Source organism: Erpetoichthys calabaricus, chromosome 7 (assembly GCF_900747795.2).
Source record: "Erpetoichthys calabaricus chromosome 7, fErpCal1.3, whole genome shotgun sequence".
In the NCBI taxonomy this organism is placed as follows: Eukaryota; Metazoa; Chordata; class Cladistia; order Polypteriformes; family Polypteridae; genus Erpetoichthys; species Erpetoichthys calabaricus.
The window spans coordinates 33,431,535-33,450,198 of NC_041400.2; the positions used below are offsets into that span (position 1 = coordinate 33,431,535).

The window sequence follows — 18,664 nt, forward strand, 5'->3', positions numbered from 1 at the left end:
CATGATATTCCTGCTCTCTGAAAATGTAGAATGCTAAGATAATTTGTCATGGTGAAATGCATTAAAACAGGTATTAAACATGCATGGTAGTGTGGCGGTAGTGCTGCTCCCTCACAGTAAGGGGTCCCCAGGTGTACGTTCAGTGTAGAGAACTTTATGGCAGATGTTGCGAGGTTCCAAAAAACTGGATGTATGAATGGGTATCACACAGGTTTAACTTAAATATTGTGTAAATGTTGGGTTTGTGATCAGGTGGTCGAAGACTCGAACACAGAATTCAATGGATGTTCTTCTGAGCAGGCTTTCTTTATTGCATGCGTGCTGTCTTTTTCTGACGTATTAAACCCCCAGTTACTATCCTTCCTTTTTCTTTCTTCACATAACCAAATCACCACTTCCTTGTACTTCCTTGTGAAATTAAAACTAGTTATAAACTTAGACCACGGAGTGTTCAGAACTTTAAAAAAAATCTTCGTTATACATGTTTAATTATTCCGTCCATTCAGGGTTGCGCCCGTCCCAGCAAGCATTGTGTTCAAGGCAGGAGGAAATCCTGAACGTGGTGCCAGCACATCGCAGGGTGAATACGAGCAATACATACACTAGCAGGGTCAATATACAGTAGCATAACAAAATCTGACATCCTACATGACTTTGAAAGGAAACTGAAGCACGCCGAGTAAACTCACCAGAAAAACATGCAAATTCAAGGCAGGGAACACCCAGGACCCCATTGCTGCGAGGCAGCAGTGCAACCTCCATGCCACCATGCCCCCACATGATTAATACATGCTTTAATGCATTTCATCATGAAAATTATATCAAGTATTTATCTTAGCATTCTAAATGTTCAGGGAGCAGGAATATCATGAAATTAATGTATTCTGTGTGATGTCTGTGCCTCCTCTTAGTGCAAAAGGATGTCAGTTTAAGAAGCACGTAGTGATTAACATAGCTCCGGAAACACAACACAAAGCATTTAATCTAGTAAATTAAATTTTCATTTTAAGATGAAGTTTAGTTTACGATGTTCTACTTTAATAACAAATTACGAGAATAAAGTCGTCATAAGTGTTGAGATTAAAGGGAAATGTCGAGAATAAAGTCAACATGTCGTCACACTATTTACACAGTACCCAGGTACATTACACAGTATTGAAAAAAATGCAACTTGGCTTACAGTATTATCCAGTAGTATAGAAACAGTATTCACACATTTGAAAATAATGGTCCACATCCGACCTCTTAAATCCAAAGTATCTCCAGACAACAGACGTGACTCCTTTGTCCAGCAAAAGTTCTTCTGTGTCATCATGTTCAACTTTATCGTCTGCTACAGCTTCAGTTTCAGAATGTTCTCTGCCATTTTCACCGCGTAATTCCTCCACTAGCGCATGTACTCCATTGTATGCTTGTTTAGCAGTGTAGCAGTGAAAAAGAGCCCCCACGCAACACCTCTGTGGCATGTGTTTAGCGGTGTAGCAGTGAAAAGGGTCCCCCTTAAACAGTTTCCCACTGCGCCACGTTCCAAACGTTGTTTAGGCAATTTAAACCGGTGTTGCGGTATAAGAAAAATCCATATCATAACAAAAATTAAAAACGGTTTTCGGTATGAACCGGTATACCGCCCAGCACTAGCTGGTACATCACTTTCATTTTCAATCTCCAGATCACTTGCATCAAAATTGGAGTGCGATAAGTAAGAATGTAATTCAGCAATAATACGCAAAACATTGTCTATGGAATATTTTACTTTGAGTATTCGCTTAGCTCTCCTGCCAGACCCACCTTTAGCTCCAGTGGCTGGCAGCTGCTCTGCTGCGCATTCCTGATGGCTGCCGAAAAAATAAAGGAATTGGGGCTGAGTTTTTACAAAGAAACCCTGCGGGCATAGCCTTTTTAGTGGCTCTTTCACCAGTATTCCCTACAAACTTTTTCCAAGAATCATGTCTATAATAGAATGACTACCACTAGGGGACAGTAATTTAGGTGTGCATATGGAATGAACCCTGGAAGTAATTATTTCCAGGGCACAAAACCAGCAGAACTGTAATTTAATAGTTGTCCACCATTCAGACAGATGGCAGAGCAGGAAAACCCACTGTGTTATACCTGGATAAGCTACATAGGGATTATTTGCTTTTTTAAATTCTATATGTAACTCAGGACTGCAAGGACACCTGTTGTTGGTCAGAGGAAGGCTAAGGGGATAGATGGCAGAAGGAAATTCTGACTCTGGAATTTTTTTTTGGTGAGAATGCCTCTGTAAAAAGCCCCTTTTCATCATCACTCCTGGATTTGGAATGTGAGTGAAGAGTTCAAAAGGTGCATTGAGAAGATACAACAGAAGAAGATTGACTGTTGTTGTTCTCAGAATTAGACAACGCTCCAGTAAGACACGGGTCCAAGACCATCTGTTAGAATGGTCCAGTGGTGTAGCGAGCAGGACTTTGCTCACTTTATTTTGTAATTGGTTTCACCTTGTGGTCTTGAATAAAACATGCTTTTAATTCTGGGTATGCAGACCAACAACAATATTTTAAAAAAATGTGTGCACTTCCTCGATGTGAGAATGTCTTTTATAAATTCCATTGACAAAATGTATACTTACTGCCACACATCTTTTACATCCATGGTCATCTCCTATATAGTACACTGACAGTCAGCTGTTTTTATGTGATTTGTTGGCAGATCAAAAATGGACTTAAAAACGCTAAAATTGGCATACCCTGCACATCTGATTTAAGCAGTTTTCTAGGAAAAGTATGCAACTACACTAAACAGTTATAATTCATTGGGCTGACGATATAGTATTTATAAATGTTTCAGAGAACTTAATACAGTATGTCCATTTTTTATTTTAGAGTTTTTACTCATAAACTCTGTAAAAATCTGTCAACATTAAGTTAAAAGTTTGAACAATTAAGAGTTTCTCAGTTGACCACTCCATCGTCATCAAAATCTAATTGCTGTGTATTATAAACGCCAGTTACATTTGCCACTATCACCTTTGTTTCATTTAGAAGCATATGGCCAACTGTATATAAATTTGCTCCCAGAGATCAATCTGCATAAGTAACTGGCACCCTGCCAGTGGAAGGCAATCACAAACTTCATATTCAGGTGCGTGTCTGAATATCTTTGGCACTCTCACTCTCGACCTGGAATTATATCATAGGGTTCTTCTACCTTCTTTAATTTTTCTTCTGACTTCTCAATTTACAGTACATCTTGTCTAAAATATTAACACGCATGAATAGACAGTCAAAGGAACATGTACAGAAAAACACTAAAAATGTAAATAATTTATCTCTATAACTTTTACTTCTACTGTTATTGTATGAACTGCACCAAGCAAAGCAGCCATTAAGAGGCTTGTTAATGCCGCTAGGTAAGTCACAGAGCGCAGGGCATCACACATAACTGAAGTGCCAGCTGCCTGCTGCCCCGCATATTGCAGGTCAGATAAGTGGCACAGTTAACTCTGCTCTGCTCATTCCCACATAATAAAACAGCTCTCTGTGTACTTTTTGCCTGCTCAAATTTCTTTTCCATGAAAAGCTCAAGAGTCTCAGTGTCCTACCTTTAGCTCAAATTATAATAATTGTACCTTGTGTTCAGTAATCATTTCAAATTATTGAAATTATTTTCAGAACTAATTCATTCTGTACTCCTTGACCACAGACTGATTTCCTTCAAAGGAGAGATGTATCCCATAATCACAGAACCAAGCAACCTTCACCTGACCCAGTCTAACAGATTATTCCGGAGTTCAAGATTTGTTTTTTTTTCATTTTTTTGTCACATTTTCACTTACCTGTTGTAGCATGAGGACTGAGCAAGTTAAAACTCCTGAAAAAACTGGAAAGTCTTTAGGAAGTTTTTGATTTTCTACTCATCCAAAGGGTTTTTTTCACTATTATATACACAGAATAAACAAGAACTTATAAACAAAGGTTATGCAGGAGTGTTATTTCTTTATTTTCTGATTAACTAACATACAGTAGTGCAAGGTTTTTGGAAGCATTGCCCATGCACTATTCATTTATATACTGGACTCATTATATACTATATACAGTATATATTTGTATGTGTTAGTCAGTATGCTCTCCTATCCTGTAGATTCAAATTTATTTAGTGTGTTTTCTGCAAGTCATTTCAGCTAATGTGACATTTCTTTGCACCTTTTCAGGGAAGAATAATATTTGATTTTACAGACTGATCACTAGAATTAATGTACACCAGCATAACAGACATCTTTGTACAGAAGTACATGATACAAATAAGGTAAGCTGTATGTAAAACTAGCTGCAGATTATTTTTAAAAATTCTTAATTCGGTTTTAGGGTCACAGAGGGCTATGCTAGTAACAGTACAGTGGCAAGAAGAAGTTACAATAATGAACAAAAACTCTCTGTTTTAACTAGTAATGTACAGAAGTTTGTATTGATTTTGTGCATACTGAAAACATTATTCAAACATTAACGGTGTGGGTTGGAAAAAGAATGTGAACCCCTAGGCTGATGATTTTGACAAAAGCTAACTGGAGTCAGGAGTTGGCAAACTTGGAGTCCACCCAATGAAACGAGTTTGGAGCTTTGGAGATTTTTTGACCAATATTAAAAATAAATTCAAACATTCTGAGTATGCTATTGTCAAGAAGCATTTGTAGGTGAGAAATATGCCTTACAAAAGTGAGATCCCAGAAGATCTATGATCCAGAATTGTTGGAAAAGGTTACAAAGTAATTTGAAAGTCTTTATGTATTCAGTAGTTCATGGTTAGACAAACTATGTATCAATGGAGATGATTTAGTATCTTGTCAACTCTCTGAGGATGCCCGGCCAAGATGATTCAAAAGACACAATGTAGATGCTCAGTGAGGGAAAAGACATCAATAGCGAGCTTAAGAGTTGAAGAAATCATTGGAATAGGTTAAGATCTGTGTTCCTGAGTTAATCATACACAAAAAAATTGAACAGGCTTGGTGTTCATGGTAGGTAGGACACCAAAGAAAAAGCTGCTGCTCTTCAAAAAATAAATAAATTAATTAAAATCTCCCCATGCCTAAGCTAAAGTTGAATTGTTAGCATTCATAGGGCAACAGGATAATGTCAGAGTGGCTGTCTGCCAACTGAAGCTCTGGAGAACTTTTATGATACAATAGGACAATAACACTAAAAACTGAAGTATATCAGCTACAGAATCCATCCATCCATCCATTTTCCAACCCGTTGAATCCGAACACACGGTCACGGGGGTCTGCTGGAGCCAATCCCAGCCAACACAGGGCGCAAGGCAGGAACCAGTCCCGGGCAGGGTGCCAACTCACTGCAGGACACACACACACACCAAGCACACACTAGGGCCAATTTAGAATTGCCAATCCACCTACTCTGCATGTCTTTGGACTGTGGGAGGAAACCCACGCAGACACGGGGAGAACGTGAAAACTCCACGCAGGAAGGACCCGGGAAGCAAACCAGGGTCTCCTTACTGTGAGGCAGCAGCACTACCACTGCGCCACCGTGCCGCCCCAGCTACAGAATGACTTTGTAAAACAAAAATCTGCTATTTTGAGGGATCCAGTCATAGTTTAGACAATGACCTGATGACCGCGAGACAGCTGTTCACACATGACTATACTGATGCAGTTCATTAAGGGATAGAGGTCCAAAGTTCCTTCTGAACATTGTTCATTTCTGATTCGCAGCTACTGGAAATGCTTAAAAGAGGTTATTGCTGCAAAAGTAGGACTGGCCAGTTATTAATTCCAAGGGTTCACTTGCTTTTTCACAGTACACTGTGAGTGTTTGATGAGTGTGCTCAATAAAGACATGAAAAATTATAATTGTTTGTGTGTTATTAGCGCAAGTATATTGTGTTTGGCTATTCTCAGGACTTAGATGAAGTTCAGGTCACATTTTCTGACCTGTTAATACAGAACAGCAGGTAATTCCAAAGAGTGAACTTACTTTTTCTTGGCACTGTAAGAGCAAGGCAGAAACCAACCCTGGGCCATAAATTCATTTACAGCTACATCCACACTAATTCATTATGGAACTATTCTAAACTGTTAATTGTCCGAATGTTTTAATTTAGACAGAAAGTTCCCAGAGAACAGATTGTGCAAACTACACACCAACAATGATTGAGGTTCAAAATCAGTCTCCTGGAGGACAAAGTGCTAGGTATTGCTCCATCATACCAGCTTTTACTGATTTTTATGATCTTAAATCCACCATAAGCAAAACATTGTAGTTATGGCACCTCTTACTCTGGAATTTGAATCTCCACCAATCTGCCTTTTTGTAGCCGCTTTACAATTTTTTAATCTTCCATTCAGTAGAATAATAATACTTTTCTGTTCCAGTCCCCTCTTCATTTAATATATATTTATGGATTCATTCCCAAGAGAAGCTACCTACCTAATAGGCTATGGGCAACAATCTACAGATCCATTCATTTTCCAAACATATTATTCCACTAAAGGATTGTGGGAAGCCATAAAACTCTCCTGGCAGCTCCAGGCACAATTCAAGAATCATCCCTGGAAGGGATGCCAGGCAACTGCAAGGCACTTTCATGGACTTGATTTATAGTTGTCATTCATTACAAATTGCACATCTGAAGGCTGGTGCTAAAATTGGAGCTCAGGTCCCTGGAACTGTGAGACAGCAGCTGTGCCACCTGGCAAAAATCTACAAGAACATAAAATCAAAAAATAAACACAAACCTCCAATTTGGTGCAGTTGTCTCTTTTAAAGTATCTCTATATTATGTGTCTTAAGTGGATTGTCTGTCTAGCACCTGGTTATTTCCTCATTACAAATTAGTAACCCTAAAAACACCTTAGGAGTTACAGTATACAGATTTACTGCTTCTGTTAATTAAAAAAAAATTCAAACTGTTTTAACTCCAGTGCTTCCAATGGCTTGAGGTCTGTTTAGAGCAATTATAAGAACCTTTACGATGATTTCCGTTCTTAAAGGAGCTGCTTTCCCCTTTTAATTAGCAACTATTCTGTTGGCATTTATCTACTCTATGAATATTCTACCTATAATAAATTTTCAATTTAAAAACATTCTCCAACATAAAAAAAATAATATTAATACTGTTATCAATGTAACTTGTCCATAAGTGCTATGTGTGGCCCTCTGCACACATAAGGTGAATCTCAGTTTTTGAATTGATTTGATTTGAATTGAATTATGAATTTGAACACTGTCAGAGTCAATGTAACAATCTTCTTGTCCAGTGTGACAGACAGCCGGGGTCCATGCCTGGCCAGGACGCCCCTTCTCTATATGTTCCAGAGGAGCAAGCATGGGCTGCGCAGTACCTCCCCCGGACCACTTGCTGGCAGCTCCCCAGGGTGACTGTGGTGCCTCAGATACCCGCAGGGCTCCAGGGGAGATGGAGTTCTCCACAGCTCTGTTGGGATCCCGGATGTCCATCAGGAGGCACTGCAGGGGTTCCTGGGCCCATGTGGCTCCATGTGAACGTGATTGTGGATATTTGCATGAGTGAGCCCTGTAATGGTTTGGTAACTTCTACATGATTGGCTCGTGCCATGTACACCATGTTACTGAGGAATACTCTGGTCCTCTGCAGTCCCGAACTAGTTGGTGAAAACCATGTTATGCTATGTGGAAATGCTCTGAGCCTGTACTCCATAAAGAGTTCAATATAAAATAAACTGAATTGAAAATGGAAGAGTATAATTACCAATATATTTCAATCCACCCATTTTAGGAACAAATGTCATCAATTGCAGAGCACTTGAGATACCATAATAATTGAAAAGTGACTTAATTAAATTCAATCAGATTTATTGTGCAAATGAATCAACATTCTGACTATAATAATATAATATACTTTAATTTCAAAATTTTCAATAAAGAATAAAACTGAATAATAAGGACTTCTTGCATCAAGTGAACTAAATTAGTGTATCGGCATAATTAATGTAATCATGATCTACAGTGTTTCACTTCCTCTCAAATCTCCTGTAATAATACTTGGGTAAGCTTCACATTAATTATTAGTATTTCCAAAAAAAAATTAAACATTAACAAATTTTAAATAAATACAAGACATGCTGCAGTACATTGTAACTAGCCTTTTTAAGACTTTACATTTAAATTACTAAACTCTCGTTTCAATTTGCAAGTTCTAAAAGTTTATGCACAACAATAGTCATTTTATATGACATTTATTTTTTCAGAAATTGAAGATTAGATAGATAGATAGATAGATAGATAGATAGATAGATAGATAGATAGATAGATAGATAGATAGATAGATAGATAGATAGATAGATAGATACTTTATTAATCCCAAGGGGAAATTCACATACTCCAGCCACAGCATACTGATACAAAAATAAAATATTAAATTAAAGAGTAATAAAAATGTAGGTAAAAACAGACAATAACTTTATATAATGTTAACGTTTACCCCCCCCCCGGGTGGAACTGAAGAGTCGCATAGTGTGGTGGAGGAACGATCTCCTCAGTCTGTCAGTGGAGCAGGACAGTGACAGCAGTCTGTCGCTGAAGCTGCTCCTCTGTCTGGAGATGATACTGTTTAGTGGATGCAGTGGATTCTCCATAATTGATAGGAGCCTGCTGAGCGCCCGTTGCTCTGCCACAGATGTCAAACTGTCCAGCTCCGTGCCTACAATAGAGCCTGCCTTCCTCACCAGTTTATCTAGGCGTGAGGCGTCCCTCTTCTTTATGCTGCCTCCCCAGCACACCACTGCATAGAAGAGGGCATTCGCCACAACCGTCTGATAGAACATCTGCAGCATCTTATTGCAGATGTTGAAGTACGCCAGTCTTCTAAGGAAGTATAGCCGGCTCTGTCCTCTCTTGCACAGAGAATCAGTATTGGCAGTCGAGTCCAATTTATCATCCAAATGATTAAAATCATTATTTGATATTTTTTAATGAAATTCAAAAACGTCTGAAGACATAGTATGTCATATGTATTTTCTATAGCTATAAATATTAATTGCTATATCAATGGTAGCTCATTTTCAGGGTTATATTAATTTAAAAGATGAATGGAAATGTATAGATTTTTTTTTCAAGAATTACAAAATAATTGTCTCAGCTTCATTCATAGATATATTAGAAATGCTTCAGAAACTATAAGAATTAGTTAAAATAGAGCAATAGATGTGCCAAGTAAGTGCCAGAGATTGTGACCTAGTCAGAAAATATTTTATGTGGTTTAACAAAACAAGCTCTTTTCAGATTTACTACATTTATGTTAAAATCCGAGCAATTAAAGGGCAAAGGGAGAGTAAAACCTGATTTATTTTAAAGTTCCCATGCTGGTGAGTGCCAGGCAGAAACAGACTTTTAATGGGGTCCCAGTGCATTGTAGCACTTAGTTTAGTTTATGTGTTATAAATAATTTTATTAAACTTCGCAAAGTTAGTGTCTTTGATATTTATTTTTTTTTAACTCTCAAGGTGAGCACTGTAAATAATACTTAAAAAACTTTTTTGAAACAGACATTAAGAAAACAACAAATACAACTTGTGCTTTAAATATTCAGCACACTTCAATATAATATATTTAAGGTTTTGAACAGTACTGGTAATTTTAAAGTGTGAGTGCCAGCATGGTGGTGCTTTGGTTGAAGTGGATGCTGCACAGCTCCATGGACCTGCGCTCAACACAGGAGTCTGGACGCTTTCTCCATTTCTTAATGACTTTTTTATGAGTACTCCCAAGTACCAGAGATATGGACTGATGGCACTAAACTGTCTTCGTGTGCAGTGTGTCCAGTAACAGACTGGTAGCCTGTCCACTGTTTGTTCGCACCATTGACGTCTAGCTCAGTGTGCCTCTATATTGTAAACAGTTATTTCTGAAAATGGATGGAAGAGAAGATTCATAGTCCTTAATAAATTCACATTAGAATTCTTATAGTTTCCTGTACTTGCCTTCTAACCCACATAGCCATGCACTTATTATGAACTGTCATACAACTCTGATGGCTCATTATAGAACTTTAGAAATCATCTAGCAACTAACGCATTGCTGAACATTATAATTGTTACTGTTAAAGAGTGTGACCATTAGGGGCGTTGCAGCATCCCAAACTGCAGACACAATTCCCCAGTTCAAATACAAGTTTTATTATACAAAATAACTTATAAAAAAAGGCTTTGACCGTAGCACACAGCTTTCTCTTTCTTCCACTCCTACAAGCAAGCTTTGTCTGCCCTCCACACCCGACTCCAATGTACCTCAATGAGGTTGAATAGGTTCTTTGATATTGGACCCAGGAATACTTCTGATGCTAGGGCATGGGCCGACGGAAGTATTTCCAGGTTAAATGGAAGTCCCATAAAGTAGGGATGATGACTCCCTGCAGCACCCATGGAACCCAACAAAGCTGGCCTACAGGACTACAATACCCAGTGTGCTTTGCAGGTATCCACACAGGTTGTGTCATCCAGGGAGGATGCCACCTATTGTGTCAGGGGAGCACGTAGTTCAGCTAAGTTGTCTCCTTATATTAGTCCAATATATTGGCCTCCTCACTGGGCCAGGAATTGCCCTTCATCCTAGTTTGGGTGGGAGGCAATCCATCCATTAAGGCACTTACAAGAGTTATGTGCAAAGCTATATAATAGGACCACCTTTTTTAAAGTGGGACCTGATATAATTTTTTACACCTAAAAGCAAGTCAATATTTTGCACACAAACAACCAAACTGTAAAAGAAAACGTGACTTACCACTGTGGCAGGTTGCTCCAGTGTAGCCAGTATTGGTACAGTTGCAGTAGAAAGAATTCCATGACTGTGAGCATGTGCCACCATGCTCGCAATAGTTTGGTGTACATCTGCAATAAACAATTTAGCAGAATTCAAGCAAATCTGTCATTTTTGAATAAAACCGTATAACTAAAAAATTTCAGCTTCTTGTTCTATGCTGTCTGCTGTAGTATCTGTAAAAAATAAACAGTGTGGTAAGTACACTATGGCTTTTTTTTTGTATTAGGAATCCCATTTTTTGGTCTCTGCTTCTGTCCCAGAAACAAGGGAAACAGTACTGATTCCTGTGTTTTATACTTTTTCTGCACATAAAACAGAATATGTCCATAACAAATGACAAGTCAGAGCACAAACAAATGCATTTGCTCCAAATAGAGTATATTCTTGAATTTTGCTTTGTTTTTATTTTGCAAATGGACCTTCATTACAGCAAATTCAAAAAATATATACATAATTTGAATGATTATGAATAAAAAGTTTATTAAGATACATCTATGTTTTATAATTCAAATTAAAGAAGACAAATGTAGAATCAGTTATCATAAGTATTCAAACTCCTGGCTGCTCTGATCCAGGCACTGCTGATAATGCGGACCAATGGATTTGCAAACATCACAAATCTTTTCATTTGGTATTTGGGTGCATTCTTTTTCATTGACAATTGTTGCCAGTTTTGTGACATAAACCTTATCTTTGACATGACCCCATTGGAAAAAATAAAAGTCCATCGCCATGAGATCTGGTAAACACGAGGGCTACCCCTTCACCCAATCCATGTGTTTGGCAGATTTTCATCAAGATAAGCCCTCACTTCATGATGGCAGTGGGGAGCTGCTTCATTCTGCTGGAAATTAAACTGGTCCTCATCCCCAAAGTTCTCTCAAATGTATGACGCATTCCTTCAGCAAGCTCAAGGAAACAGCACCAGTTGCAGTGTGTATACGTTTTTTGTGACACCCTGTATATGAAGATTAATCCCATCCTGATGACATGATGTTTATGTGTACTGATGGAACTTATAAAATCAGTTATCAATTATGTTTGTTATTTGATACACAACTACACTTTTCAGTATGGATTAATGGCCTGTCGTTTGTGATATGTCTGCTGGGCAGATGAGATCTGAAGTTACTAGAAGAAGGAAATGAAAGCAGAAATGAGTTTAAACCAGGAGATCAAAGAAAACCATGTGTCAAGGCTAAAACTGAATAGCAAAATTCCAAGTCAAGGACAAAACCAAAAGGTTGACACAAAAGAATAATGCAGAAGGATTTTAGCTGTTTTATCCACAGCTCAAATGGGGAAGGATTTTTATCCCACTATGTCGCAATACCAGGTCACGACCTCTGAGGACACACCCATAACAAACATTGTATGTCTTAACAACGGATGCACTTAATGGTGGCAAATATTCACAAAACAAAATCATGACCTACATGCAATTTTAACTGACAGAAATGGCAAAAATATAAATGTCAGAAATTAATTTAGGGGCTGTTAAAAGACCCAAAATGCATGTTGAATAATGAAAAGTGACACACAATTTGCTTATAAAAAATCAATAAAAGAAGAATTCTTAACAATTTGGTAACATTATGATTTATTAAAGATGTATTAAAGGAACATAAATATTTAATACCTGTATACCATATACCATATGTGAAGAATGAGATGTGAACACAGAATGCCATCTGTGCTTCTTCTAAAAATGTACTTATTTTTGTGCAAGCAATGTTTTGTGACTATTAAGATACATAAAAGTTAAAAATAAAATATATAAAATGGTTCAAATAAAATGCCTTGTGTATTGCCTGCCAGTCCTTTTCTCATTAATATGCAGTATCAAATGCATTTAAAAAAAATTAGTGGGAAAAGGTACAGAATAAATAATCATATAATATACGCTGATCTTGTTAGATACCTTCAATTTAATGTATCTGCCAAATAAAAAATAATAAGTAAAGGAGGACTGTGAAGGGCCACCACAGGACTGGAATTGACTTGACAACATTTATTTCTGCAGCATGTTTTCATATAAATTATATAGCTCAAAGTGTTTAACAATTACAAAGAATAAATAATAAAACAAAACACAAACAATAAAAAAATTAATAATAATAAAATAAATGATTTAAGATATATATAATATAGATAAATAAGTAAGTAATAGAAGTTGCCCAATGACTGGCTGAATTTATCCTCTGTTTGCAATTTCTCCCCTATTTCATACGGGATTCATTCAGATATTCTGTTTAACTTCCACAATCCAAAGTCATTTCTAATGTTGGTCACAGCAACTGGCAAATCCTGTACATTGTACTGTGATTGACTGTCATCACATCCATTAATGGCTCTTGCTTATTCGTAGAGCAGGGTTTATCTTCCTACAAACTTGTTCTGCATAAGCAGATTCAGAAAAATAAATGCATCGTTGCCAAAATATCATTCCTTTTAAGCCACATTATTCATACTCTCGTGATTGTATTTATTATATTCTGTCATAAATCCATCCATTCATCTGTTATTGAACCCATTTTATCAGGCTTTGGGTTATGAGATTAAAGCAGCAATGAGAGGAAGGCAGACTGGGGGGGGGGGGGGTCACACTTAGTGAAGTACTTTGGAGTTTTGGAGGGAAATCATATACTGTATCTCTCTAATTTTTTAAAAAAGCTAGGGGGCTTTTTCTCCTGTTCGCTTTGTTTACCAACCCGCCCCCTCAGCCTGCACTACATGCCAGCCTCTTCGCGTCTCTGACGCTCCCATTGTTACGAGGGGGGCTGAACGCACCCCAAGGAGATGTGGTCGGTCCTCCGACACCCCCTCTTAAACGGTGATACAATGGGAAACACAGGTTTTTTTTTTACCGCCTCTTTGCTCGTTAAGTTGCTGGCTTGCTGCTGCTGCTGTGTCGTGTGATCTGCATTTTGCGCGGCACACTTCTATCATATCACCTATGTCCATATATTCAATCTCTTTTCGCTTTTACCTTTTCATTAATATCGCATTGAATTTTGAGTCTGTGTTTGGAATTACATCGTGACAACACAAAGTATAACTGTCCGTGAGTGAATATTGTTTCTTTCTCTCTACAAGAAATGTGTTTGACAATAGCATTCATTCAACTGAGAAATGATTGAACCGTGTGCGTGGTTATGTGGGCAAGACTTTTCCAAATCTCTTTGCATAAGCTCTTGTCACGCAGGGCTTACGGCCCCGGGCGTGGTTAGATCTCTTGGCTTAAAGACTTGTCTCGCGGGACATGAAAGTGTCTCTCTGAGACAGTCACATCTCGTCTCCTTCCAAGATTTTTTTTTTATAATACAGAGATGAATATTTTATGTTAATCTGAATGATGCCCCAAAATGCTCTAGTGCGGCATTATGCCACCATATTTTGATTTACTCAAATTATTATAAGGTGTGTTGACAAAAAGACAAAAAGGCTGACATACTGTATCATCTTTGTAGTTACACATGTATAGAAATTCAGCTTATCATTTTTCACAAACAATACCATTATGACCTTTTATTCCAATAGGATGCAGTACAATGCAGGCTGTTGTTAGATATCCCCAGTGTTTTCATGATGGTCACCAGTATAAAATGTAGCAACACAGTGTAGAAAAGTTGAATATTTTATACCTCTGAAAGATCATTCCAGGTACTATGTAGAACAATTACAAGCACTGCTAATGTTTCTAAAATGATCTCCGTTTGACACTACTGACAGCAGTGGCAACCTTACTTCATGGTGGACAATCAAGATTATATTATACAGTGGAACCTCTAGATACGAGTTTAATTCGTTCCAGCACTGAGCTTGTATAGCGAATTTCTCGTATCTAGAACAAACGTCCCCATTGAAAATAATGGAAATCCAGTTAATCCGTTCCGCATCCCAAATATATTAACATAAAAATCAATTTTCCTAACAAATAACACTGATAAATTATATATACTGTAGTCTACCTTTAATAAATAACACTGGTAAATAATATAACTGATTATTAAAAGAATCAAAACAGGTGTCCAAAGTGCAGTAGAGCATTCAATAAATCTTTAATCCTTAAAACAGTTGTGAAGTGGAGGTTTAAAGTACATAAGAATAACAATCCTTTAACACGAGGTTAAAACGTCAACAGGAAGCAGTCTTCAAAAAACAGATGACAATCCCCGGTGCTTCTTCTCTGTTAGCGTCTCACCTGCTTCTCCCATGCGGGCTCTGCAACAGGCGAGACACTTAATGCAGCTGACCTTCTCTACACTGTCCTGCTTCAGCTGTTTGGCTCGCCTGTTCAGCTACACGCGAGCCTGTACTCGCTCGCTCTCTCGCACCGACTTCCTACTGCTGCGGATTCCTGCCTCCTCCTGCAACCTCTGTTCTCTCTCCTCTCCTCTCCTCTCTTTTCTTTTACTTCTTCTCCCCCTTAACCAGCTCGCGCTTCTCTATATATGCGGGGAAGACATGGCAGCTGCTAGGGTTACCACTTTTAATACAAAAAAATAAGGGACGCATACGTATTGATTCAAAACGGGACGCGCAATTTCATTCTCAAATACTGGACGATTCCGTATTTTAAAGGACGGGTGGCAACCCTGCCCAGCCCATCAGCCACAGGACAAATCATGGATGTGGGCAGTTTCCCACCTGTGCACTTAGGTGAGAAACGCAGACACCGCAGATCGCCTTGCGGCTCGCTACAGCTACCACGCCCCCTCCCTAAGCCACGAGCTATACCCACAGCCTGGCTTGTGGCTCGTTACGTGAGCCAATGCTCGTATTTAGATCTGAATTTTTCGCTCATACTTTCCTCGTATTTTGAATTTCTCGTATACAGAGGTGATCGTATCTCGAGGTTCCACTATATATATATATATATATATAATATATAAATGCATGTATGCTTCTCTATTCTTTTATAAAATAACAAGTGCACTACCAGTCTGATATGAATGTAGTTCCTAAAGGATCCTCCATTACAATGACAGCAGATACACTTTGGCTAAAATGAATCACAAAAGTTCATCTTTCGTCTTAAATGCAGTTACATGATACAGTAGCATGTAGTTTGAAGTTTAATGCAAATGACCTAGTATATTATTCACAAAGAAGGAGTGATATTTCAAAAGTATATTCCAAAATTTATGAAAGACTACAACAGACAATCTTTTACAATATCACAAAAATGAAGTTGTAATCTTCTCAAGGTGTATTTCTAATTCTCATTCTGAAAACAGCTTAATCCAATGCTGGTTGTGATACCCATTCTCTAAATATGCTGCCCATTTATGGCAAATGTAAATTAGAAAGGATAAAAATAAGTGTTATGCATTACTTCTGGTGACAAAATTGGCTAGCTTTAACTTAGGTTTAAAATAGTCCGACTAATAAGATGAAAAAGCTTAATGTTTAGCAACAGATCTCCAGTATGCTTTAAGCACAAATACAGATGTATTCCAGATATTGAAAGAAGAGAGACTTTTTCCTTCAAAACTAAATAACATATGTATCATGGGACACTTATGAATTGCTTCTTTCAGATGAAAATAAATTAAGTGATGATCCGTAGTCAATAACATATGTGAAGAACATAAGGAGATGACTTCTTTAGGCTATTTTCATACTCATAGTGCAAATTTAATTTTACTGTATGATTTTGTGTATCTACTCTCCTTGTAGCCTACTATGTGAATGTCACCTCAGTTTAGTTTATCTCAAATCATGTGTCTGCTCTCTTTACACCTTTGGGCATGTCAATAATGGTCAGCTTGAAATGTTTGATTAATGTTTACTACATATTATCAAAGCTAAAATTTCTTCAGTGACTACATTGTGCCCAAAATACAATCAATACAATCACATTGAGTGGAAGCTCACCCTGCACTCATCAGTCTCACAGTCCAGATTAGGGCGTTTAATTGTTGGTACAGGGCATTCATTTTTCATCAACTCTGTATGTAGTTTGACCCATCCAATCACAAGTGATATTTTTTTCACACGGTCAATTACTATCCAATCATGAGAGAGATAAAGAGCTCTTAGGATGAATCAAGTGCTAGGATTATTCTGATTGAAAAATTCTTGTGTGAGGTTGTTGTATGCAGACTTGTATGTAAGTGTGTGTATTTTTTATGCTGAAACTGCCTAATTCCTGCCAGAAATGTTTCCCATAATGCACAGTATTTCCTCTTCTTAGATTGGTTCCATGCCAGGGCACTTTCATACTGCATGCAAACCACTCCAGGGTTCACTTGGAACCACACCAAGGCCACTGATTCTAAAGGGTGTCTGTCCAGTTGTTTTGGTCCAGACTAGAGTGCGATTGGCATGTTTGTAACTACAACAAAGCTGACTACCCGGGCAATCACTCCTGGATTCGATAAAGCTACTCTAAGTGAACTAGTTTTGACAATGCCTTTAGATACATACTACTTACTGTATACTAAGTACATTAAAAAAAATTCCCAGTTGACTCTCAGTTTGCCATGTTTGAATGAAGATGGATTTGTTCATGAGTGTGCCCTGATATGGAATGGCCTCCTACCAAGTGCTGCTTCCCAAATCACTCCATGTATTGATGGAATCACTGCTTGCTCCCTATGACCCTTATCAATATAAGCCAACTAAAAAAGGTATGGATGGTGTAATCAACAGTGAATTATTACTTATGCAGACAATGAATGTTTTATGTAACTAAAAAATTAGCGAGAAATGCATTGAAATTATGGGAAAGCTAACTGACTTTATGAAAACAATGCCGCTGTCATGGCTGTTAAAAAGCAGTTCCTTAAATTTTGCTACATGACCCATGTTCCTTTGTCAGAAAAAATATCAGATCTGTAAATGGTGCATGTAAAAAAATTGAGTGCCTCTTGGTGACTAAAGTCCGTTCAGGGCAGTTTGCTGCCCTGTATTAACTGCTGTCATGGCAACCTTCAGATTTGTTACTTTATTGATAAGAAGAGTGCATGTCAAAAAAAATGGAAGGATGATATGAGAAGCGCCTGCTTGAGATGACAATCTACATTCTTCTATTGACAATTGTGATAGCTTACAAAACAGGCTGCCTGGTTACCTAATTTTTTTCTATACATTTCCCTTTTACAATAATATAATAAAATCAAACAAATTAAAAAGAGCAATAGTATAGACAGAAATAAATGTGCACTTGGCATGATTTATATTTATTAGACAACAAATAAATCATCCCAACATTCTCATGCTCTTAATATTAGTTACCATGTTACTATAGCAGAAAAAGATTCATTGGAGCCATCAACTATGTGGCTGTGGGGAGGCATCTCTTCTTCCAGGAGCCATCCGGCTGGGAAATTGGCTCTCAGTGTTGAATCTTTTGTCAGCATAGACAAAGCACATTTTCCTTGCATCAACATGCAGCCAAATTTTCAAAGAAAAATATGAGATAAAATGTTCACACACACAAAAAAAGGAGAAAGCAGCTGAAATATAGGCAAATGCACGCATTGCCAAGGTGTGCTTCTCGACAAGTGACAAGCCTCTGTAGCATATCTTGGAGTTGCATTTTGTCATATTGTTTGTAAGTTTAAAGGTGTTTAACTTTTGTGTGAAGCTATAGCTGGTATTAGAGTATGCCTGTGTGTCTGAAATGTTCTGCAGCTGCTGTGCAGTTATCCAGTAGCGGTTGCCGCCGAAAACAAACAAAGAATAAACATTATCACATATTTAATATTTTAGATTTATGCATATCTTAATATAAACTAAATTTGTTGACTAAGTTTGATATTTTAATAACAGTATTTGACTAAATGTTAATGTATTTGTTCATGTCACATCTTTGTTTGCTGCCTGTGATGTTTAATTAATTTTCTTGTTAAGCACCTTTG

The 18,664-nt window shown here is 37.7% G+C and overlaps 1 protein-coding gene across 1 annotated transcript in view; it reads right to left on the reverse strand.

Moving 5' to 3' along the window:
- Positions 1 to 18,664, reverse strand: part of cntnap3 (contactin associated protein family member 3) — a 603,541-nt gene that overhangs the window by 113,899 nt on the left and 470,978 nt on the right. Inside the window, exon 11 of the mRNA XM_028804840.2 lies at positions 10,758 to 10,864. Within this exon, the coding sequence (XP_028660673.1) occupies positions 10,758 to 10,864 (107 nt within the window). The remainder of the gene's footprint in view (positions 1 to 10,757; positions 10,865 to 18,664) is intronic.